Here is a 21159-nt window from a genome sequence, read left to right as displayed (position 1 = left end):
ACACCTTGAACTCTGCTCCTTGCAGGAACTTCCCTGGAATGCAAGCTAGGGAAGCTGTGCTCCATCTGTCCTGCCAATTGAAAGGACAGAGATGGACAGAGTGAACTATTGAAAACAGGGTCACTGGCATAGGAACTTGGGGATTTCATAACTGCCTCAGGGAGACTTTACTATCTTCTCTTGAAAAATATAAACCTTAGGATGCTGCCCACTGGGAGAAGAGGGAAGACTCGGGAGAAAGGATTCCTGCTCGGTTCCACAAGTTGTCGAAATTTGCTTAATTAGCAAAAACTGAATTTAAACTCTACACCGTCTACAAACTCGGCCTCTTGTTTTCAGTGACACTTTTGTATTCACTGCTGGTTCCTCTGCCATCTCCACTTCCTTCCCATCAACGTAAGAGGACCCCAAGCCTTGGCTTTGAGCAACGTCTTATTTATTTGCTCCATTCCCCAACTCTGGCTCTAAAATCATAGGGGGAAAAACTCCAAAAACAGAGCAGAGAAAATTTTTAAGGTCTCTTGTCAAATTTCTAGATACTAGCTGTGCGCAGTGGCTCACACCTGTAATCCCAGCACTTTGGAAGGCCGAGGCCGGTGGATCACGAGGTCAGGAGATCGAGACCATCCTGGCTAACATGGTGAAACCCCATCTCTACTAAAAATACAAAAAAATTAGGCCGGGTGCAGTAGCTTACGCCTGTAATCCCAGCACTTTGGGAGGCCAAGGCGGGCGGATCATGAGGTCAGGAGATCGAGACCATCCTGGCTAACACGGTGAAACCCCGTCTCTACTAAAAATACAAAAATATAGCCGGGCGAGGTGGCAGGTGCCTGTAGTCCCAGCTACGCGGGAGGCTGAGGCAGGAGAATGGCGTGAACCCCGGGGGGCGGAGCCTGCAGTAAGCCGAGATCGCACCACTGCACTCCAGCCTGGGTGAAAGAGCGAGACTCCTCAAAAAAAAAAAAAAAATTAGCCGGGCGTGGTGGCGGGCGCCTGTAGTCCCAGCTACTCGGGAGGCTAAGGCAGGAGAATCGCTTGAACCAGGGAGGTGGAGGTTGCAGTGAGCCAACGTGGCGCCACTGCACTCTAGCCTGGGCGACAGAGCAAGACTCCATCTCAAAAAAAAAAAATTCTAGATACTAGCTGGGCATGCAGCCCAAGGTCTGATGTTCTAGCTGGCTTCAGATAATACAACCTAGGATTTTGTAATGTGTGATTTTAAGAAAACATTCTTGAGCTAGTTTATCACTTCAAGTAATTACATTTCCAGAAAACTAGAGGACATGGCACAAATTCTCCCATCCCAGAAGGGTCCCTACTCTTTCCTAACCTTTTTGAGTTCAATATATATAAGGGAAGAGGTACTACTTTACATATTAAATACAAGGTGATGGCTAAGTGTGATGGCTCATACCTGTAATGCCAACACTTGGGGAGGCCGGCCGAGGCAGAGGATCCAGAGAAAACCCCCAGCCTTAAAAAAAAATTAGCCAGGCTTGGTGGTATGTACCTGTAGTCCCAGCTACTCAGGAGTCTGAGGCAGGAGGATCGCTTGAGCCCAGGAGTTCAATGTAATAGTGAGCTAGGCTCATGCCACTCTACTCCGCCCTGGGTGACAGAGTGAGATCTTGTCTCCAAAAAAAAGAAAAAAAAAAAAAAAAAACTAAGATGATGACAACCAGAAAAAAAAAACAAAAACAAAACTAAATACATACAAGATGAGACACAAAACACAATTGCACATTTATATATGAAGATGCAACACATTTTAAGGGTCATTAGTCACATGAATTAAATATACTTCTGTCATTTCTCAAACAACTGACTTTTGACACACATACACAATGCATACCTTTTCCGGAGAAAGATATGACTGCATATGGTTACGCTATTACTGATGTTTGCAAATACTATCCTCTTGGAATGTGTTTTTATTGGACCAAACAACGTGCTGTAGTTAACTAGGTGTGGCAACACAGTTGTCTACCCAACAGCCATTTCCCCTCTTCCCTACATACAGAATCCCAGAATGTCCCTGGTGGCAGTATGCCAGCCCCAGGAAATTAATCAAGATCCCCTTTGCTGAATAATCACTTTCCCTTGCAAGTTGAAATGACCCTGACCCAGTTTTGGTCAACAAGATGTTAGAGGAAGTCAGTTAGGGACTGTAGCATCTAAAGAAGAAAGCCCTCATTGCCCCTTCCTTTCTGTGTAGGTTTGTTTTTTTTGTTTTTTTTGTTTTTTTTTGAGACAGAGTCTGGCTCTGTCCCCCAGGCTGGAGTGCAGTGGCACCATCTCGGCTCACTGCAAGCTCTGCCTCCCAGGTTCACGCCATTCTCCTGCCTCAGCCTCCTGAGTAGCTGGGACTACAGGCGCCTGCCACCACGCCCTGCTAATTTTTTTGTATTTTTAGTAGAGACAGGGTTTCACAATGTTGGCCAGGATGGTCTCGAACTCCTGACCTCGTGATCCGCCCACCTCGGCCTCCCAAAGTGCTAGGATTACAGGCTTGAGCCACCGCGCCCGGCTCTGTGTAGGTTATTGGTATGAGGATATTATGTCTGGAACTGCAGCAGCCTTTTTTTTGAGACAGAGTTTTGCTCTTCTCACGCAGGCTGGAATGCAATGGCGTGGTCTCGGCTTGCAGCAACCTCTGCCTTCAGGGTTCAAACAATTTTCCTGCCTCAGCCTCTTGAGTAGCTCAGATTACAGGCACCTGCCACCATACCCGGCTAATTTTTGTATTTTGAGACAGGGTTTTCACCACGTTGGCCAGGCTGGTCTCAAACTCCTGACCTCAAATGAGCCGCCCGCCTGGGCCTCCCAAAGTGCTGGGATTACAGGCATGAGCCACCGTGCCAGGCTAGCAGCAGCTCTTTTTTTTTTTTTTTTTTGAGACAGAGTCTCATTCTGTTGCCCAGGCTGGAGTGCAATCTTGTGATCTCGGCTCACTGCAACCTCCACCTCGCGGATTCAAGTGATTCTCCTGCCTCAGGCTCCTGAGTAGCTGGGACTACAAGTGCCTGCCACCATGCCGGGCTAATTTTTGTATTTTCAGTAGAGATGGCGTTTCATCATGTTGTCCAGGCTGGTCTCGAACTGACCTCAGGTGATCTGCCTGCCTCAGCCTCCCGAAGTGCTGGGATTACAGACATGAGCCACTGTGCCTGGCCACGAAGGTATTTATATACATCTCACATTATTTCCTTAAGGTAAGTGGGGCCAGGCGCCGTGGTTTACACCTGTAATTCCAACACTATAATCCCAGCACTTTGGGAGGCGGAGACCAGCGGATCACGAGGTCAGGAGTTCAAGACCAGCCTGGCCAACATAACGAAACCCCGTCTGTACTAAAAAGACAAAAATTGCCAGGCGCGGTGGCTCACACCTGTAGTCCCAGCACTTTGGGAGGCCGAGGCGGGCAGATCACTAGGTCAGGAGATTGAGACCATCCTGGCTAACACAGTGAAACCCCGTCTCTACCAAAAAATACAAAAAATTAGCTGGGCATGGTAGCAGACGCCTGTAGTCCCAGCTACTTGGGAGGCTGAGGCAGGAGAATGGCGTGACCCGGAAGGCGGAGCTTGCAGTGAGCCGAGATCGAGCCACTGCACTCCAGCCAGGGCGACAGAGTGAGACTCCTTCTCAAAAATAAATAATTAATTAATTAAATTTAAAAAAGAATAAAAATAAAAATACAAAAATTAGCCAGGCATGGTGGCAGGTGCCTGTAGTCCCAGCTAGTTGGGAGGCTGAGGCAGGAGAATCGCTTGAACCCAGGAGTGCTGGGATTATAGGCATGAGCCACCATGCCCAGCCAACTTCTATATTTTAATGACTTTTAATACGTTCTTCCAAACTGCATTCTAAGGAGGTTATATCCATCTTCTATATCCCCACCAGCATTATGTGAAAATGTGTTTTCCTATATTCTCTCCAACCCTGAATTTTTTTTTTTTTTTTTGAGATGGAGTCTCACTCTGTCATCCAGGCTGGAGTCCAGTGGCTCGATCTCTGCTCACTGCAACCTCCAACTCCCAGATTCAAGCAATTCTCCTGCCTCAGCCTCCTGAGTAGCTGGGATTACAGTCTTGTGCCACCATGCCCAGCTAATTTTTTTGTATTTTTAGTAGAGACGGGGTTTCATCGTGTTAGCCAGGATGGTCTCGATCTCCTGACCTCATGATCCGCCCGCCTTAGCCTCCCAGAGTACTGGGATTACAGGCGTGAGCCACCGCGCCCGGCCTCCAACACTGAATATTATAATTTTTAAAAATCTTGCCGGGCCTGGCACGGTTGCTCACTCCTGTAATCCCAGCACTTTGGGAGGCCGAGGTGGGTTAATCACGAGGTCAGGAGATCGAGACCATCCTGGCTAACACGGTGAAACCCCGTCTCTACTAAAAATACAAAAAAATTAGCCGGGCGTGGTGGTAGGCGCCTGTAGTCCCAGCTACTCGGGAGGCTGAGGCAGGAGAATGGCGTGAACCCGGGAGGCGGAGCTTGCAGTGAGCCGAGATCACACCACTGCACTCCAGCCTGAGTGACAGCAAGACTCTGTCTCAAAAAAAAAAAAAAAAAAAATCTTGCTAATTGATGGGTAACGTTTTGCCTAGTTTTATAGATTTTCCTGCCTCTCTCACTGTCAGACTAACTTGTCATTTAACTCGTCATTTCTGGCCAGGCACAGTGGCTGGCACCTGTAATCCCAGCACTTTGGGAGGCCAAGGCGGGCAGATCGTGAGGTCAGGAGTTCCAGAGCAGCCTAACCAACACGGTGAAACCCTGGCTCCACTAAAAATAGAAAAATTAGCCAGGCGTGGTGGCACACGCCTGTAATCCTAGCTACTCAAGAGGCTGAGGCAGGAGAATCGCTTGATCCCGGGAGGCGGAGGTTGCAGTGAGCCAAGATTGCGCCACTGCACTCCAGCTTGGGTGACAGAGCAAGACTCCGTCTCAAAAAAAACAAATAAATAAAAATAACTGTCATTTCTTGTTGGTGTCAGTAAGACTTTTCTCCAGCACCAATCCCCCTATCTGTCAATTTTCATTTCTAATCTTGGGCTAGAATCCCCTAAGATGAATGGAGCATTTCACTAGGTAAGTACTGATGGAAATAGTACCAGATTTCCCTAAAGAATTAAAAACTTGGCCGGGCGCGGTGGCTCAAGCCTGTAATCCCAGCACTTCAGGAGGCCGAGGCGGGCGGATCACAAGGTCGGGAGATCGAGACCATCCTGGCTAACATGTTGAAACCCCGTCTCTACTAAAAATACAAAAAATTAGCCGGGCGTGATGGCGGGCGCCTGTAGTCCCAGCTACGCGGGAGGCTGAGGCAGGAGAATGGCATGAACCCGGGAGGCGGAGCTTGCAGTGTGCTGAGATGGTGCCACTGCACTGGGCGACAGAGCGAGACACCATCTCAAAAAAAAAAAAAAAAAAAAAACCTAAAGCTGGCCCAGCGTGGTGGCTCACACCTGTAATCCCAGTACTTTGGAAGGCTGATGCAGATGGATCACCTGAGGTCAGGAGTTCAAGACCAGCCTGACCAACATGGTGAAACCCTGTTCCTACTAAAATACAAAAATTAGCCAGGCGTCATGGCGGGCACCTATAACCTCAGCTACTTGGGAAGCAGAGATAGAATCACTTGAACCGGGGAGGCAGAGGTTGCAGTAAGCTGAGATCGCGCCACTGCATTCCAGCCTGGACCACAGAGCGAGACTCTGTCTCAAAACAAAAACAAAAACAAAAAAAAACTTAAAACCAAAAGGAGTAGAGAGATAGGCAAGTAGAATAACTATAACAAGGCCAGGCGCAGTGGCTCACGCCTGTAATCCCAGCACTTTGAGAGCCTGAAGCTGGTGGACCATCTGAGGTCAGGAGTTTGATACCACCCTGACCAATATGGCAAAACCCCATCTATACTAAAAATACAAAAAAATTAGGCCAGGCGAGGTGGCTCACATCTGTAATCCCAACACTTTGGGAGGCCGAGGTGGGTGGATCACAAGGTCAGGAGATCGAGACCAGCCTGGCCAATATGGTGAAACCCCGTCTCTACTAAAAATACAAAAAAAAAAAAAAAAAAAAAAAAATTAGCTGGGCATGGTGGCACATGCCTGTAATCCCAGCTACTTGGGAAGCTGAGGAAGGAGAATTGCTTGAACCTGGGAGGCAGAGGTTGCAGTGAGCCAAGATTGCGCCACTATACTCCAGTCTGGGCAACAGAGCAAAACTCCATGTCAAAAAATAAATAAATAAATAAAAATAATAATAATAAATTAGCCGGGTGTGGTGGTGCTGGGATTGCACCACTGCACTCCAGCCTGGGTGACAAGAGTGAGACTCCATCTCAAAAAACAAACAAAAAAAAACTATAACAACTAAATATAAGAAATAGCCAGGTATGGTGGTGCACGAATTTGAGGTTGCAGTGAGCTATGATTATGCCACTGTATCCAGAGCCTGGGCAACAGAGCAAGCCCCTGTTTCTCGGGGGAGAGGAAAGGAAATGTATACAGAGGCCGGGCGCAGTGGCTCACGCCTATAATTCCAGCAGTTTGGGAGCCAAGGCGGTGGCTCACCTGAGGTCAGGAGTTTGAGACCAGCCTGGCCAACATGGCAAAACCTTATCCCTACTAACAATACAAAAAAAAATTAGCCAGGTATGGTGGCACACACCTGTAATCCCAGCTACTTGGGAGGCTGAGGCATGAGAATCACTTGAACCCAGAAGGTGGAGGTTGCAGTGAGCTGAGATGCACCACTGCACTCCAGCCTGGGCAACAGAGCAAGACTCTTGTCTCCCAAACAAAACACAAAAAGGAATGTATACTGAATAAAAGCATTGAAGAGAGGAGCTAAAGGGCCCTAATACAATCTCCTTCTACTTCTCTTCCTCTCAACCTTTTCCACTGTGCTCTCTGGGAGCCTATTTCCACATAACACTTCCCACCCATTCCACCTTTTTTTTTTTTTTGAGGGGGGTACGGAATTTCGCTCTTGTTGCCCAGGCTGGAGTGTAATGGCATGATCTCGACTCACCGCAACCTCCGCCTCCCGGGTTCAAGCAATTCTCCTGCCTCAGCCTTCCTGAGTAGCTGGGATTACAGGCATACACCATCACGCCTGGCTAATTTTGTATTTTCAGTAGATACAGGGTTTCTCCTTGTTGGTCAGGCTTGTCTCGAACTCCCGACCTCAGATGATCCGCCCACCTCAGCCTCCCAAAGTGCTGGGATTACAGGCATGAGCCACTGCACTCAGCCTTTCTCTTTTTTTTTTTTTAGATGGAGTCACCCTTTGTTGCCCAGGCTGGAGTGCAGTGGCACAATCTCAGCTCACTGCAACCTCCGCCTCCTGGGATTCTCATGCCTCAGCCTCCCAAGTAGCTGAGATTACAGGCGCCTGCCACCACGCCCGGCTAATTTTTGTATTTTTAGTAGAGACAGGGTTTCACCATGTTGGCCACGCTGGTCTCAAACTCCTGACCTCAGGTGATCCACCTTCCTTGGCCTCCCAAAGTGTTGGGATTACAGGAATGAGCCACTGCACCCAGCCTGCTTTTTTAAAAAAATTTTTTAAGGACAGGGTCTCACTCTGTTGCCCAGGCTGGAGGGCTGTGGCACAAACGTGGCTCACTGCAGCCTTGACCTACTGGGCCCAAGTGATCCTCCCACCTCAAGCTCCTGAATAGCTGGGATCAGAGGCACACGTGCCACCATGCCTGGCTAATTTTTAAATTTTTTTTGTAGAGTTGGGGTCTCTTGCTATGTTGCAATGGCTGGTATTGAACTTCTGGGCTCAAGTGAACTTCCCACTTTGGACTCCCAAAGTGCTGGGAATGTTGATGTCTGATTAACCCCAGTTTTGGGAATGCCTCTAAGATTTCTATTTTATCTACTGTTCCTTGTGTAAGAGCATGTACTTACCATAATTTCTCCTTAGATCAAAACAATCTCGATCATAAATCCTGGCCTTACTAAGTATTCTTGCCTTTCCCCGCAGGGTAGACTTCAATTGTCCTAGTGGTTCCTTCCCTGTGGTAAGTCCTGGGGTCAGAACTTACCCCAGGGGATAATGTCCTGGGGATCCACCATCGTGTCTCACCACTACCCAAGACACAGACATGGCTTCTGTTCATAAATTCCTATTAAATATTTCTAAGAAACTGGATTTGTCAGCCTCCTTCCTCAACCTCTTAGCTTCCTTGGACTTTGGGGGTAAGTGTGCATAGACCTGTGCACTGCGGAACAGCTCCCTAGTGGCTTTCCATATTCTTTAAATCTAATGGGCCACTCTGGACAGCTGAAAATGTGGAGGTTCCTAGAGGACGGCATGCCTAGGGAAGGCAAGCAAGCTCCGGACTCACCTCCCTCCCTACCCACAAAATGCAATCTCTAAGAATATACAGGCCAGTCAAGGTAGGTCATACCTATAATCCCAGCACTTTGGGAGGCACCTGAGATGGGAAGATCACTTGAACTCAGGAGTTTGAGACTGGGTAACACAGTGAGACCTCATTTCTAGAAAAAAACAAAATCAAACAAAAATAAGAATATACAAATCACATGCTAAGCAGGGAGGGGAGAGAGGAGAGACAGGCATTTCTCACAGATAATTCACGTATATAATCACCCTATGCCCAGTTAAGACCATGTTTCGTCCAGTTTATGTTATTTATGATCAAGACAGGGATGGCACAGAAAACGAAGGATAGCCTTCCAATCTCTCCAAGGGTCTTAATGTTTTTTCCCTGTACTACTTCTCTATAGAAAATGCTAGAAAGTCAGATGATGCCTTAACCACTCATACTTGGCAAAATGCCCAAAGTGGGAAAAGGAAGGAAAAAAAATTACAAGAGCCATATTTTGAAATCAATGTCTGCAAAAGTGATGAAAGCCACACAAAGGCATCTATAATGTGGCCCTTTCCCAGTATTATAACCACTTAAAAATGTATTCCTTCCTCCTCTCTGTCTCTTCACAACACCTATTGATCCTTACTTCATTGATGTAAAATGGGGAAAATATCAGCGACCTCATACCTTGGGAAGATTAAAGGAAAGTTATTTAACAAAAACTTATACAGCACTTACGCTGTGCTGTGCCAGGCCTATTCTATTTTACAAATTTTTTTTTTTTTGAGATGGAGTCTCACTCTGTCACCCAGGCTGGAGTGCAGTGGTGCGATCTCGGCTCACTGCAACCTCCCAGGTTCAAGTGATTCTCCTACCTCAGCCTCCCAAGTAGCTGAGATTACAGGCGCCCGCCACCACGCCCAGGTTTTTTTTTTTTTTTTGTATTTTTAGTAGTGACAGGGTTTCACCATGTCGGCCAGGCTGGTCTTGAACTCCTGACCTCAGGTGACCCGCCTGCCTCGCCTCCCAAAATGCTAGGACTACAGGCGTGAGCCACCAAGCCCGGCCCTATTTTACCAATAATAACACTTCGAATCCTCCTAAGAGCCCTATGAGGTAGGTACCATTATCATTATTTTACAGATGAGGAACTGAGGCCCAGGAGAGATAACTAAATCTGCTGATGGTCATTAACCAGGACCTGGTAGAACCAGGATTCAAATCTGAGCAGGCTCGTCTGAACCCCATGCACTTGAGCACTCTCTGAGATAATTTAGCCCCTTCACCGGTACCAGATCTATGACGGCCTCCAGAAATGGTTGCTAACTTACTATTATCGTTATTTCTGTCGTACAATTCATTTCTACCTTTCCAACAAACTTTTTCCAACCAGTGAAGCTCACTTACTGCCCATAAAGTTCACCTGTGCCTCACCACCCTGCCCTCGCCCGAGTTTTCTGCTCTGATCTAATCCTCACACGCCTGTGCAGCCCCAGCTTCCAACACCAGGTGCACCGCCAGGGTATTTACTGATCCAGTGAGTGAAGGCCGGGCTGGTTCCCATCCTCTGATCAACGCCTAGGGGAACCAGTGAACTCCAATGCTGACCATTAAGTGTCTCAGAAAGTAGGGCTGGAAAGCCCAGCCCTCTGCTCAGAGACCTGTGAAGACCGAGGAGGATGGCGCATATGCAACCGCAGGATGGAAACCTCGATCAGAGAAGCCTGGGGCAGGTGACTGGGCTTAACTGCAAATTTTCACACTTACTTCAGCAACCAGCTCATTAAAAACAAACTACTCTGAGGCCTCTTTTTTTTTTTTCTATCAAACAGCGAGAGGAAGCGAAAGAGAGTGCAGCCGCTCTCCCCGGGGCCGTGCTTCCAGCTATGTGACCTCCACGCTGCCTGCTGCAGCCTCAACCTTTCCCCAGGCTCTGAGTTCTTTCAGCAGTAGGTGCAGGAAAACAGCCGCCCCACTCCCCCCCGGCGCCTCCCGAAAGTAGGAGCCCGCCAGGGCTAAGTAGGAGGGATACCCTAGGGGCCCCGCAGGGTTTTCGGGTTGGGGTGGATTGGAAATTGTTCATTGCCTTTCAGTTCCGGGACATAAAGCACGCTGGAAGGACATTGAGTCACCAACCACAGCCATGGGCCGGAAGCCACCGCCCTCGCGTCAGCTGCAGTCTGGAGCGCGGCGCATCCCGTGAGTCCGCGGGGGACTACGATTCCCGGCATGCTCCGCGGCCATCGGAATTAACCCTTCAGGGCTGGCGGCCGCGCTATGCCCCGCCCCCTCCCCAGCCCCAGACACGGACCCCGCAGGGTGAGTTTTTGGGGGCTGAGGAGGGCCACTTTCTTTAAGGTGTAGTGGGGGGTGAGTATGTGTGTGTGTCAGTGTGTGTGTGTATGTGTCTGTGTGTCGTGTGTGTGTGATGTATTTTGTAAAAATGGGACAATTTGCAGTCATGAGATTCAGACGCTGTTTTGCGAATGGGAGACCCAGCATCAACCCCGGGGCCTAAGTGGAATCACTGCTATCTTCCTCAGAATGCTACCGAAATCCTTTCCTAATTTCCCCCAGAACAAAAGTAGCCCGCAACCCCTCCCCACTCCCAAACGCCCCCCAACTTGGACTCTCTCCCAGCGCCCCCGGCAAGGTTTGTGACCTGGCCCCCGAGTCAGGATTTTTATTATAACCCTGGTTGTGGGGTGAATACTCATGGAGGCTATAGGAGCGCCCACATCCTCTTGGATTAGGGAATTTAAGCCGTCTCCCAGAGCCCGCCCTTCTCCTCAGGTGCCACCACAGGGTCCCCACAGGTTCAGCAAGCACCCCACCTTTTGTTTGTCTTGAATGACTGTGGGCTTGTGGAAGAAGGTTCCTTCCATGGAAGAATGGGTAGCAGATGTTAAACCTGATTTTGCCCCCACTCCTGCCCCTAAAACAACACTGGGCACAGGAGACAATGAGGGATGTCACACTCCTGTTTTTATGACTATTCTTCCTTTATACTGTGAATAGTTCCAGTTCTTGGCTGGGTGGGGGCTCAGGAACTACAAGTATTAGGGATCATTAGACTCTAAGGTTAACTACCCCTGCTCTTTACAAAGCCATGGTCAGAAGGGAGTGGAGGGGCTGGGCAGATGGGCTTCTTGTTTTTGTCATTGCTCCCAGACCACACTTTAACTTGTTCCAGTTCACACAAGCCTCCCTGACTGCTACCCCTCACCCCACCCCTTAAGAAGACTAAAGCTGCTGGATCACCTGCTTTGCCTCACTACCCCCATCTCAGTGCCACTGGCAAGCATCCCATCCTCACCCTGGAAGTTAACTACCTCATTCTGGGCAGTCTCTGGCTTCCTCCCCTACCCCTAAAGGAAACATTGTTCTTTTCTGGTCAGCCTTTGGGGATGAGGGGACAAAGGGAAGAAGACCTTGGGGCAGGAGTCCTGAACCATAGGAGGCCAGGGGAGTGAGGGCAGGCGGTTATATCTCTCCTCTACCTCATCCTCGCCACAGCCAACTGGCTCCCTGCCCCTGCCCCCGCCCCTTGACATCCCAGACTCCCTGGCTATTTAAACAGAGATGGGTGCCCCCATCCACACACTGTCCTTTGGCCACCGGACATCATGCCTCCCAAGAAGGATGTTCCCATGAAGAAACCAGCAGGGCCCTCCATCTCCAAACCTGCTGCTAAGCCAGCAGCAGCAGGGGCTCCTCCAGCCAAGACCAAAGCTGAGCCAGCTGTCCCCCAGGCCCCTCAGAAAACCCAGGAGCCTGCAGTCGATCTCTCCAAAGTGGTGGTGAGTCTCTGGAAAGTGAAGATAGAATTGGAGGGGGTGGTTTGAGGGTGGGATACAGCCTAGGGGATTAGTGGGTATCTAGAAGGTAGGGAATCAATGAGCCCTGGAATGAGATTGGGGCTTTTCCTTAGTCCCCCATTTGGAAGCATCCAGTCTTATGACTCTGCTGTTGTCTTTGCTGTTCTCTCCCTCTAACCTATAGTCATGTGTGTACAGCACATACACACTCACTTACCCCCTGCTGGAGGCAGGGACTCTTAGATGGGGAACATCTGGGTTCTGAGGACAGTTTCAAGGTGAAGGGAAGAGAGCTGTTGCCTGCCCCTGGCTGGTGGTTCAACTCAAAAGGCCTGCAGCTCTGAACTCCAGGAGGGGAGGCTGAAGAGGACAGACTTGTTAGACAATCACAGCTGGGGGCCAGGGGTAAATTTAGCCTTTGTTCAGCCCCCAGTTATGTGAGGGATGCAGGGCTCAGGGCAATGGAGGGAGGGAAACAGGTGGCATGGGATTAACCCTGTTCCCAGGAAACCCTCCCCACTGTAATTCCTCTTCTTGGGATTCTCCCAAGGCCCAGAGCTGGGAATGGGACTGAGGTGGCTGGGCTTCCAGCCTGGTCCCTTTGGGCCCCTCCTCAGAAGTGGCTGCCAGTTGGTTGGGAGGAGTGCGGGAGAGGGATTGAATAAATTCTGTCATCTCTCCCCACCTGCTTTTTTCTTCCACAGATCGAGTTTAACAAGGACCAGCTGGAGGGTGAGGAGAAGCTGGTCTAAGCCCACTGTCCCGTCCCCAATCCCCTGGTCAGATTCTCTTTCTATTCCCCTAACCCCAGTCCCGACCTTGAAACCTCCCATACTACTCCTCTTTTCCTCCCTTGTTCTGTTCACATAGTTTCTGAAATTCCCTTCTGTCTTGGGGTGATGGGAACCCTAGTCAGTGTCTACACTGACCCTTCCTTATACTTTAGAGTTCAAGGAGGCCTTCGAGCTGTTTGACCGAGTGGGGGATGGCAAGATCCTGTACAGCCAGTGTGGGGACGTGATGAGGGCCCTGGGCCAGAACCCCACCAACGCCGAGGTGCTCAAGGTCCTGGGGAACCCCAAGAGTGATGGTGAGGGGACCCTTGGGAACAATTCGGGTTTTTAGTTTTCAAAAGTTGGATGTTGGTAACAAAAAGAATGAGGTGGATCTCAGGACTTCAAAAACTGTCAAACACAGAAGCAGGAAAATATCCTAAATGCTGAATAGGATGAAGGCATTGTGGTAGGGTTGCAAGCTGGGTCCTATGTGATACTACAGTGACCTCTCCTTTACCTCTCTCCAACCTCCAGAGCTGAAGTCCCGGCGTGTGGACTTTGAGACTTTCCTGCCCATGCTCCAGGCAGTGGCCAAGAACCGAGGCCAAGGCACATATGAGGACTACTTGGAGGGGCTTCGTGTGTTTGACAAGGAGGGGAATGGCAAAGTTATGGGAGCAGAGCTCAGACATGTTCTCACCACCCTCGGTGAGGCAGGCAAGGGGGACCAGAACTCCTTTAGAGTGGAGAGGGGGATGGGGTGGGCCAGAAAAAAGACTGGCCAGATAAGCAGAGCCAGCAGGAGGATTGCTGTCCTGCAGGTTGTCAGCAGGAAACTGAGAAGGTCAGAGCTATGGGGGTAGAATCTGAAGGACTCGCTCTTCCAGAGGCTAAAGTGCCTAGGAAAAGGGATGAGGTGGGAAACCTGAATTTTCATTTTGGAAGAGACGTGTGGGTTGTGTGTTCTGGTACAAGTCTCGTAACCTCCTGGGATTGTTTCCTTGTGGGTCAGTACTTTCACCAGTACTAGGGTGAAATGGAAAGGCAAGAGGCATCCATGACCAGGGGAGGATTCCCTTGAGGACTGAGGCTATGGGAAGTCTCCAGGGTGGGAGAAGAAGAGGTACCACTCTAAAGAGCATGGCCTGGCCGGGTGCGGTGGCTCACGCCTGTAATCCCAGCATTTTGGGAGACCAAGGCGGGCGGATCATCTGAGCTCAGAAGTTCGAGACGGGCCTGGCCAACATGGTGAAACCCCATCTCTATTAGTAATATAAAAATTAGGCAGGCATGGTGGCACGCACCTATAGTCCCAGCTACCCAGGAGGCTGAGGCAGGAGAATCGCTGGAATCCGGGAGTCTGAGGTTGCAGTGAGCCGAGATCATGCCACTGCACTCCAGCCTGGGGGACAGAGCAAGATTCTGTCTCAAAAAAAAAAAAAAAAAAAAAAGGCCAGACATGGTGGCTGAAGCCTGTAATCCCAGCACTTTGGGAAGCCGAGGCAGGCGGATCACTTGAGGTCAGGAGTTCGAGACCAGCCTGGCCAACATGGTGAAACCTCATCTCTACTAAAAACACAAAAATTAGCCAGGCATGATGGCGGGTACCTGTAATCCCAGCTACTCGGTAGGCTAAGGCAGGAGAATTGCTTTAACCCGGGAGGTGGAGGTTGCGGTGGGCCGAGACCATGCCACTGCACTCCAGCCTGGGCGATAGAGCAAGACTCAGTTTCAGAAAAAAGCAAAACAGCATGGGCTGGCTGGGCGCAGTGGCTCACTCCTGTAATCCTAGCACTTTGGGAGGCCAAGGCAGGAGGATCGCTTGAGCCCAGGAGTTCGAGACCAGCCTGGGCAACAGTGAGATTCTATATTAATAATAAAAAAAAAAGTACAAGGCCAGGCGTGGTGGCTCACACCTGTAATCTCAGCATTTTGGGAGGCCGAGATGGGCAGATCATTTGAGCTCAGGAGTTCGAGACCAGCCTGAGCAACATGGCAAAACCATGTCTCTACAAAAAAATTAAAAAATTAGGCGTGGTGGTGCACGCTTGTAGTCCCAGCTACTTCAAAGGCTGATGTGAATCACTGGAGCCCAGGAGGTGGAAGTTGCAGTGAGCCATGATGATGTCACTGCACTCCAGCCTGGGTGACAGAGGGAGACTCTATCTCAAAAAAAAATTTACAATTGATATGTTCATATTGTTGTTTACAAAAATATATGGAAAAAGCCAGGCGCGGTGGCTCACGCCTGTAATCCTAGCACTTTAGGAGGCCGAGGCAGGTGTATGACCTGAGGTCAAGAGTTTGAGAGCAGCCTGCCCAACATGGCGAAACCTCGTCTCTACCAAAATTACAAAAAATTAGCCGGGCGCCTGTAATCCCAGCTACTCGGGAGGGTGAGGCAGGAGAATCGCTTGAACACGGGAGGCGGAGGTTGCAGTGAGCCGAGATCGCTCCACCGCACTCCAGCCTGGGCGACAAGAGCGAAACTCCGTCTCAAAAAAAAAAAAAAGGAAAAGCGTGGCCTGGGTGAGTGAAGGAGGGAAAGGAGGGCCTCAGACGTTGTGTCTGGGATTCAGGAGAGAAGATGACTGAGGAGGAGGTGGAGACAGTTCTGGCAGGACATGAGGACAGCAACGGCTGCATCAACTACGAGGGTGAGGGGCCAAAAAAGCGGGAGCGGGGCCGAGGGAGGAGGGCAGCCTGGCGTCTTGCCGCGTGTGGGCGGGGGCACCCCTGGATTACCTAGAGTCAGATGTATTATCCAAAGGCCTGCTTCTGAAGCCCCTCTTGCCTCCTCTCTCTGCAGCCTTCTTGAAACACATCCTAAGCGTCTGAGTGCTGCAGGTAGGGCCCTCCCACCCCTTCGCCGCGCCTTACGAGGCAAGTCTCCCGCCCTTCTCTCAGCCAGTATAGAAAAGCAGCGGAGTTCATTCTGCTGTCCGGTTGCTGCACGGGCTCCAGAGCTTCGCAACTTTGGTTTTTTTCCACAGATCCAGTGGGGTCCGGACACTGGGCCCCGCAGGCGGAAACACGTTCCAGCCACCAGGAGGCCACCTATTGTTTCAAAATAAAGACTGGGTTCCTCTCGGTTTCAGACTATTTTTTTCATGGTTGGGGGAGCAGCGGGAGACGGGGAGGGTGCTAGGAGGAGAGGGCGGGAAGAGAGGGCTCTCTCCTCTTCCAATCCTCTAATCTTCCTGCTGTTGGGAGGTGCAGATTCATTGTGCCCCTCCCCCCACCTCCGAGCGGTTCTGTGCCCAGGTGGGGCTGGAGAAAGGAATAGCGGACCCCGCCCAAGTCATTACTAATGTAGCAATCCTCTGCATAAACCCAGGCCACGGTTCCTATTGGCTGAGTCCGCTGAGGGTGACGTCATCGGGACGTACTAAGACTAGGGTTGGGCCGAGAGTCGGAGCCATTACTGCAGGAAAAGGTCCCGCAGAGCTGAGCAGTCAAGATGGTGGGGCCCAGGTCCCGGGAGATGGGCAGGATTGGGGACGAGAGGCGGGAAGAGAAGGGTGGGGGGCGAGGAGAAGGCAGGGGTAGGAGGCAAAGGGAACCTGAGGACCCGAAAGGTTGGAGGTGAGGTTGGAAAGCCTGGGGCCCTGCGGGGAAGCGAGTCTGCAGCCTGAAACAGGAGTTTGTGGGTCAGAGTTTGTGGGGCTGGGATAGAAACTCGGGGGATTGGCGTTCAGTGCTGACCACTTCCCTCTTCTCTGAGCAGTGTGACTTCACCGAAGACCAGACCGCAGGTAGGTTATCTCTGATCCCTACCGAGGTCACCCTTAGGGAGAGGGACACCCGCCCCTCAGCACCTATCCTCTAATCTTAATCTGTCATCTCTTTAGCACCCCCATGAGATTACCCCCTGGATTATTTTCTTTTCTTCTGGATCCTCCATTTTCTTTTCTCACTTTCTTCCTCCCTCCCCTTCCACTCTAGATCTGAGTCCCAAGCACTGGGTGAGTTTTAGGTGGTGTGGGTATGTGAAAAAACTTGGTCACCTAATGCCTGCTGTGTGTGGGGTCTGGGGAGGGTGTATAAAGCTGCCTGCGCTCCTTCGTCCTTTAATCAGCTACTTCTGCCTCTTTTCTCCTCCTGTGATAACTGTCCCCGCCCTCCCAGCTTGCAGTTGTGAAGATTTAGAGCAGTGACCTGATATTCTGTGCAGATGGGGACAAGACAGGGGAGTTTGCTAAGGATATGACTCTAGCTGTACCCTCTGGAAGTTCTCTTTGTACTGGAGGGGTGCGAAGTGGCAGGTTGGGATGACCCTAGTCCCAGGCTGCTGCTCCCACTTCCTTATAAGGACAGGACTGAGACTGGGCGGTGGCGAATTCCTGCCCTCAGAAGTGTAGTAGCAGCACTGGAGATTGGCAGGCCTGCTGCAGGCAGAGGGGGTGTGTAAATGGATGTTACCAGGCTGCCAGAGGGGGAGGAAGGCTCTATATAGGACACCTGAATTGGAAGAGAAATAGAGCCCTCTTAAGTAGACTTTGGTGTGCAGTTTGGTGCAGATATCTGGTTTCCTCAGCATGATCAAAGTTGAATGGGCAGCAGAGCTCTGAGGCAGGGTTTGGATTAACCCTCAAATCCCGTGTTGACATTCATCTGAATCCTCAGAGTTCAAGGAGGCCTTCCAGCTGTTTGACCGAACAGGTGATGGCAAGATCCTGTACAGCCAGTGTGGGGATGTGATGAGGGCCCTGGGCCAGAACCCTACCAACGCCGAGGTGCTCAAGGTCCTGGGGAACCCCAAGAGTGATGGTGAGGGGCCTAAAGAACAACTCCTCAGTGTGGTCATGGGCCCACAGTTCTTCAGCTAAGAGCTTGCCTTTATCTTCACAGGCCCCAAACTCAAGCAAGTCTGGATTAGCAAATCCCATGGATTTCCTTGCTTTTAGGGGGGAGTCATCTGTCATCTCTCTGTTCAGTTGAGGTCTCTATAATCCCGTCCTGAGAACTTTTGTTACTTCTCTGGCCTGACACTTCCACCTCCTTTATGGCAGAGATGAATGTGAAGGTGCTGGACTTTGAGCACTTTCTGCCCATGCTGCAGACAGTGGCCAAGAACAAGGACCAGGGCACCTATGAGGATTATGTCGAAGGACTTCGGGTGTTTGACAAGGAAGGAAATGGCACCGTCATGGGTGCTGAAATCCGGCATGTTCTTGTAACACTGGGTAAGGTTCTGTGTCCTTGTCCTTGAGCTGAGATGGCACCCTGAGATACCTCACTTGTCACCCAATTCTAAAATGCTTTCTTTCCCCCTGCAGGTGAGAAGATGACAGAGGAAGAAGTAGAGATGCTGGTGGCAGGGCACGAGGACAGCAATGGTTGTATCAACTATGAAGGTAAGAGGTGAACTGGGCTTTCTCAGAGGAAGCAGCCATATGGGGCAGGTCAAGTATAGTGTCTGGGGCTTTCCCTATCCCTGGACTTGGGCTCCAAAAAGAGCCAGGAGGCAAGGTGCAGGGCCCTGCCCAGCCCAGCCCAGGAGTGGGAGGTCAGGGCTGTGTAACAGGAAAGGAAGGGGTAGTATCGTAGAGGGTGGGAAGGAATGAGAAGTGAAATAATGGAATGTCTGTCCCCACCGCCTGACCCCTCACCCCATGTCTGTGTCTTGTCTTCACCATGAATGTCTCTTCCTTCCTGCAGCGTTTGTGAGGCATATCCTGTCGGGGTGACGGGCCCATGGGGCGGGTACGGCTCCTCCCAGCCTCTCCTCTAGTTGATCTCCCCAGTGTTTCTTTTTTCCCCAACCTGTGCTCTTTATCCCTTGCCCTTACCCTACTACCATCTGACTTCCTCCTGGCATGTTTCTGCATGGAGCTGACTAGGGAGGGGAGGGATTCCTCAAAGAGGAAGACAGCCTGGGGGTACGGTACCTCCTTACCTCTAGAATGGGCCCTGAGGTTTTACTTATAGGGCCCTGGGTGCTGGTGTCTGTCTGGGAACTCTCACCAGCCTGTATACCAGTCTTGCTTTAGGGTGACCTTCTGGCCCTGGAGCATGGGTAGCTGGCATAAGGGGTATGGGTTGCCTGCCCCATTCTGCTGCTATAGCTGAACAGTCCTTTCCCCTTCCCTCGCTGGGCAGCTTGGAGGTACCCTAACCCAAAACTCTGTCCTCTCCTCCTGCCAGTGGCTGACAGTAGCTGTAGGTGTAGTTGAGAACTTTTCTGCCTCTGCTGTGTTCTTGCTGCTCAGGGTTGGGTGGGGGACTAACAGCTGGTAGGAGGGGAGCTAGGGGCAGGGATAACTGGTCAGACTCAAGGGGGCTCCTCTGCAAACTGACCCCAGGGTTGGTTGCTGTGGGCATGTTCCCGCTTATGCTACCTTTGCAGTCTGGTAGTCCCCTGGCCCTTGGTGTACCCCTCCACAGCCCTGTTCCCTGGCTCATCCCACCTTTCCTTTCCACAGAGCTCGTCCGCATGGTGCTGAATGGCTGAGGACCTTCCCAGTCTCCCCAGAGTCCATGCCTTTCCCTGTGTGAATTTTGTATCTAGCCTGAAGTTTCCCTAGGCTTTCTTGTCTCAGCAACTTTCCCATCTTGTCTCTCTTGGATGATGTTTGCCGTCAGCATTCACCAAATAAACTTGCTCTCTGGGCCCTCGGTTCGGTTCTGCTTTCTTTCCTGAACAGGGTAAAGGGGAAGAAGGTGAGGTGGTGATGATTTCTGCCCTGAGGCAGAGTCCAAGGTCAATGGTGCAGGGGATGAGGAAAGCTGGGGAAGGCCCTGTACTAGCTGTCTGGGCTTCATTTAAAAACTGCTGGCCCCATTCTTCCATCTTACACAAGCTACCTCTTGGGAGATGAGGAAAGCCATAGATCCCAGTAGGACCAAGGCTGGCCATCCCTGTTCCATTCCATATCAGGCTGTCTTCTCCTAGCCTTCCAGCTCCTTAAATCTGGCCCCTGCCCTCCCAAGCTCCCAATAAGGCCTTTTGTGGGGAAGCCTGTGGAGTGTTTATTGGAGCTAAAGCCAGGCCATTATTAGCACTGCCTAAGCCTGTCCGTCACCTCAGCAGGGCGAAGGGCCAATTATAACAAAAGTGGGTAAGGGGCTTGCCTCCTCCCTAATAAGGGAAGGAGTGAAACCACTACTTCTGAAGGGACAGAGATACAAAATTCCATGTTGTGGGAATGTCCTTCCAAGTCTTTTTTTTTTTTTTTTTGAGACGGAGTCTTGCTCTGTCCCCCAGGGTGGAGTGCAGTGGCGCGATCTCGGCTCACTGCAAGCTCCGCCTCCCAGGTTCAAGCCATTCTCCTGCCTCAGCCTCCCAAGTAGCTGGGACTACAGGCGCCCGCCAACACGCCCGGCTAATTTTTTGTATTTTTAGTAGAGACGGGGTTTCACCGTGTTAGCCTGGATGGTCTCGATCTCCTGACCTCGTGATCCGCCCGCCTCGGCCTCCCAAAGTGCTGGGATTACAGGCTTGAGCCACTGCGCCCGGCTTGTCCTTCCAAGTCTTAAACAGCTTTTAGGGCAGGTGAGAGCCTCTGCTCCTATACCAGCACATAGTCTTGACAGTTGTGCTGCCGTTCGTGTTTTGTGGGGAGGCGCAGTGTTTGTAGGCCATGTGGCTTGCAGAATGTCTCTCCGGCCCAGGTAAACGCCGCTGTGAAGGACTCCAGGAAAGCTGCTCCCATCCCAATCCCCCTGCCTGACAGCCACAGGTAAGAACAGAGAATGCACCCACAAGATGGAACTGAAAGCAAATTAATTTATAAAAAAAAAAAAAAAAAAGAAGAAAGAAAAAAGAAAATTTACAGAAAACTTTGAACAGAAGAAAGGTGCTAAGACGCAGAGGGAGAGAAACATGGGGACATGAGGAACAAAGGGCCTGGCGGGAGGAACCAAGAAGAACCAGTGCAGAGCCTGGAGTCACAGCTGCCTTCTGGTCACGGGAGAAGCTGGGACGTGGAGCAGGAATGCGGGAAGCAGAGTTGAGCTGCGAGCCAAGGGTTGGTCCAACCCAAGGTTGGGCACCCTCTTCCACTGCTCCCAAATCCCTGCATCCTCATCTGGGGAGCCCCCAGCTATCAGCTGAAGTTCTCACAGTCTTGGTGGGAGAGGGAGGAGGCTAAGGGGTGACCCACCAAGTCATAATATGGAGGTGCTTAAGTGCTTTAAAAAATAATTTCAGGTTTAAAACTTCACATCCTCTTATAGCTCCCTTCTCTGCGCCTTCCAG

At 50.7% G+C, this 21159-nt stretch overlaps 2 protein-coding genes and 1 long non-coding RNA gene across 5 annotated transcripts; 2 read left to right on the top strand and 1 right to left on the bottom strand.

Annotated features, from left to right (window-relative positions):
- Positions 1-8862: 8862 nt before the first annotated feature.
- On the bottom strand, positions 8863-16242 carry LOC131380959 (uncharacterized). Its single transcript, XR_009209285.1, has 3 exons — positions 16202-16242; positions 15705-16016; positions 8863-9052 (listed from the first exon to the last, which is right to left on the bottom strand). It is a non-coding gene; the product is annotated as an uncharacterized LOC131380959 (long non-coding RNA).
- MYL6B (myosin light chain 6B) lies at positions 10581-16051 on the top strand. 2 transcript variants are annotated; one of them, XM_032173409.2, is made up of 8 exons: positions 10585-10684; positions 11946-12165; positions 12888-12915; positions 13130-13273; positions 13494-13667; positions 15539-15616; positions 15769-15806; positions 15953-16051. In XM_032173409.2, exons 2-7 carry the CDS (start codon positions 11992-11994, stop codon positions 15795-15797), a joined length of 627 nt encoding a protein of 208 aa, XP_032029300.1. In that variant the 5' UTR covers positions 10585-10684; positions 11946-11991; the 3' UTR covers positions 15798-15806; positions 15953-16051. The 2 variants fall into 2 exon arrangements, with proteins under 2 accessions (XP_032029298.1, XP_032029300.1); XM_032173407.2 differs by lacking the exons at positions 15539-15616; positions 15769-15806; positions 15953-16051 and having other exon boundaries at positions 10581-10684; positions 13494-15532.
- A 35-nt stretch (positions 16243-16277) lies between the features above and the next one.
- Positions 16278-19579, top strand: MYL6 (myosin light chain 6). 2 transcript variants are annotated; one of them, XM_032173410.2, is made up of 7 exons: positions 16280-16422; positions 16687-16714; positions 17586-17729; positions 17972-18145; positions 18239-18316; positions 18621-18665; positions 19385-19579. In XM_032173410.2, the coding sequence occupies exons 1-6, from the start codon at positions 16420-16422 to the stop codon at positions 18647-18649; spliced, it is 456 nt and encodes a 151-aa protein (XP_032029301.1). In that variant the 5' UTR covers positions 16280-16419; the 3' UTR covers positions 18650-18665; positions 19385-19579. The 2 variants fall into 2 exon arrangements, with proteins under 2 accessions (XP_032029302.1, XP_032029301.1); XM_032173411.2 differs by lacking the exon at positions 18621-18665 and having other exon boundaries at positions 16278-16422.
- The last annotated feature ends 1580 nt before the right edge of the window (positions 19580-21159 follow it).

The sequence above is a fragment of the Hylobates moloch genome, unplaced genomic scaffold (genome assembly GCF_009828535.3).
Source record: "Hylobates moloch isolate HMO894 unplaced genomic scaffold, HMol_V3 SCAFFOLD_13, whole genome shotgun sequence".
NCBI lineage: Eukaryota > Metazoa > Chordata > Mammalia > Primates > Hylobatidae > Hylobates > Hylobates moloch.
Note: the sequence above shows the minus strand (reverse complement) of the source record. Positions and strands in the feature narration are given on the sequence as shown.

What these genes read in the sequence shown, in the direction of transcription:
- MYL6 (XM_032173411.2), top strand. An exon ending in CACCGAAGACCAGACCGCAG is followed by an intron (nt 16,715 to 17,585) that starts GTAGGTTATCTC and finishes CTGAATCCTCAG; the next exon opens with AGTTCAAGGAGGCCTTCCAG. An exon ending in GCATGTTCTTGTAACACTGG is followed by an intron (nt 18,146 to 18,238) that starts GTAAGGTTCTGT and finishes TTCCCCCTGCAG; the next exon opens with GTGAGAAGATGACAGAGGAA.
- MYL6B (XM_032173407.2), top strand. Translation starts at nt 11,992, where the DNA reads ATGCCTCCCAAGAAGGATGTTCCCATGAAGAAACCAGCAGGGCCCTCC. An exon ending in TCGATCTCTCCAAAGTGGTG is followed by an intron (nt 12,166 to 12,887) that starts GTGAGTCTCTGG and finishes TTTCTTCCACAG; the next exon opens with ATCGAGTTTAACAAGGACCA. An exon ending in TAACAAGGACCAGCTGGAGG is followed by an intron (nt 12,916 to 13,129) that starts GTGAGGAGAAGC and finishes CTTATACTTTAG; the next exon opens with AGTTCAAGGAGGCCTTCGAG.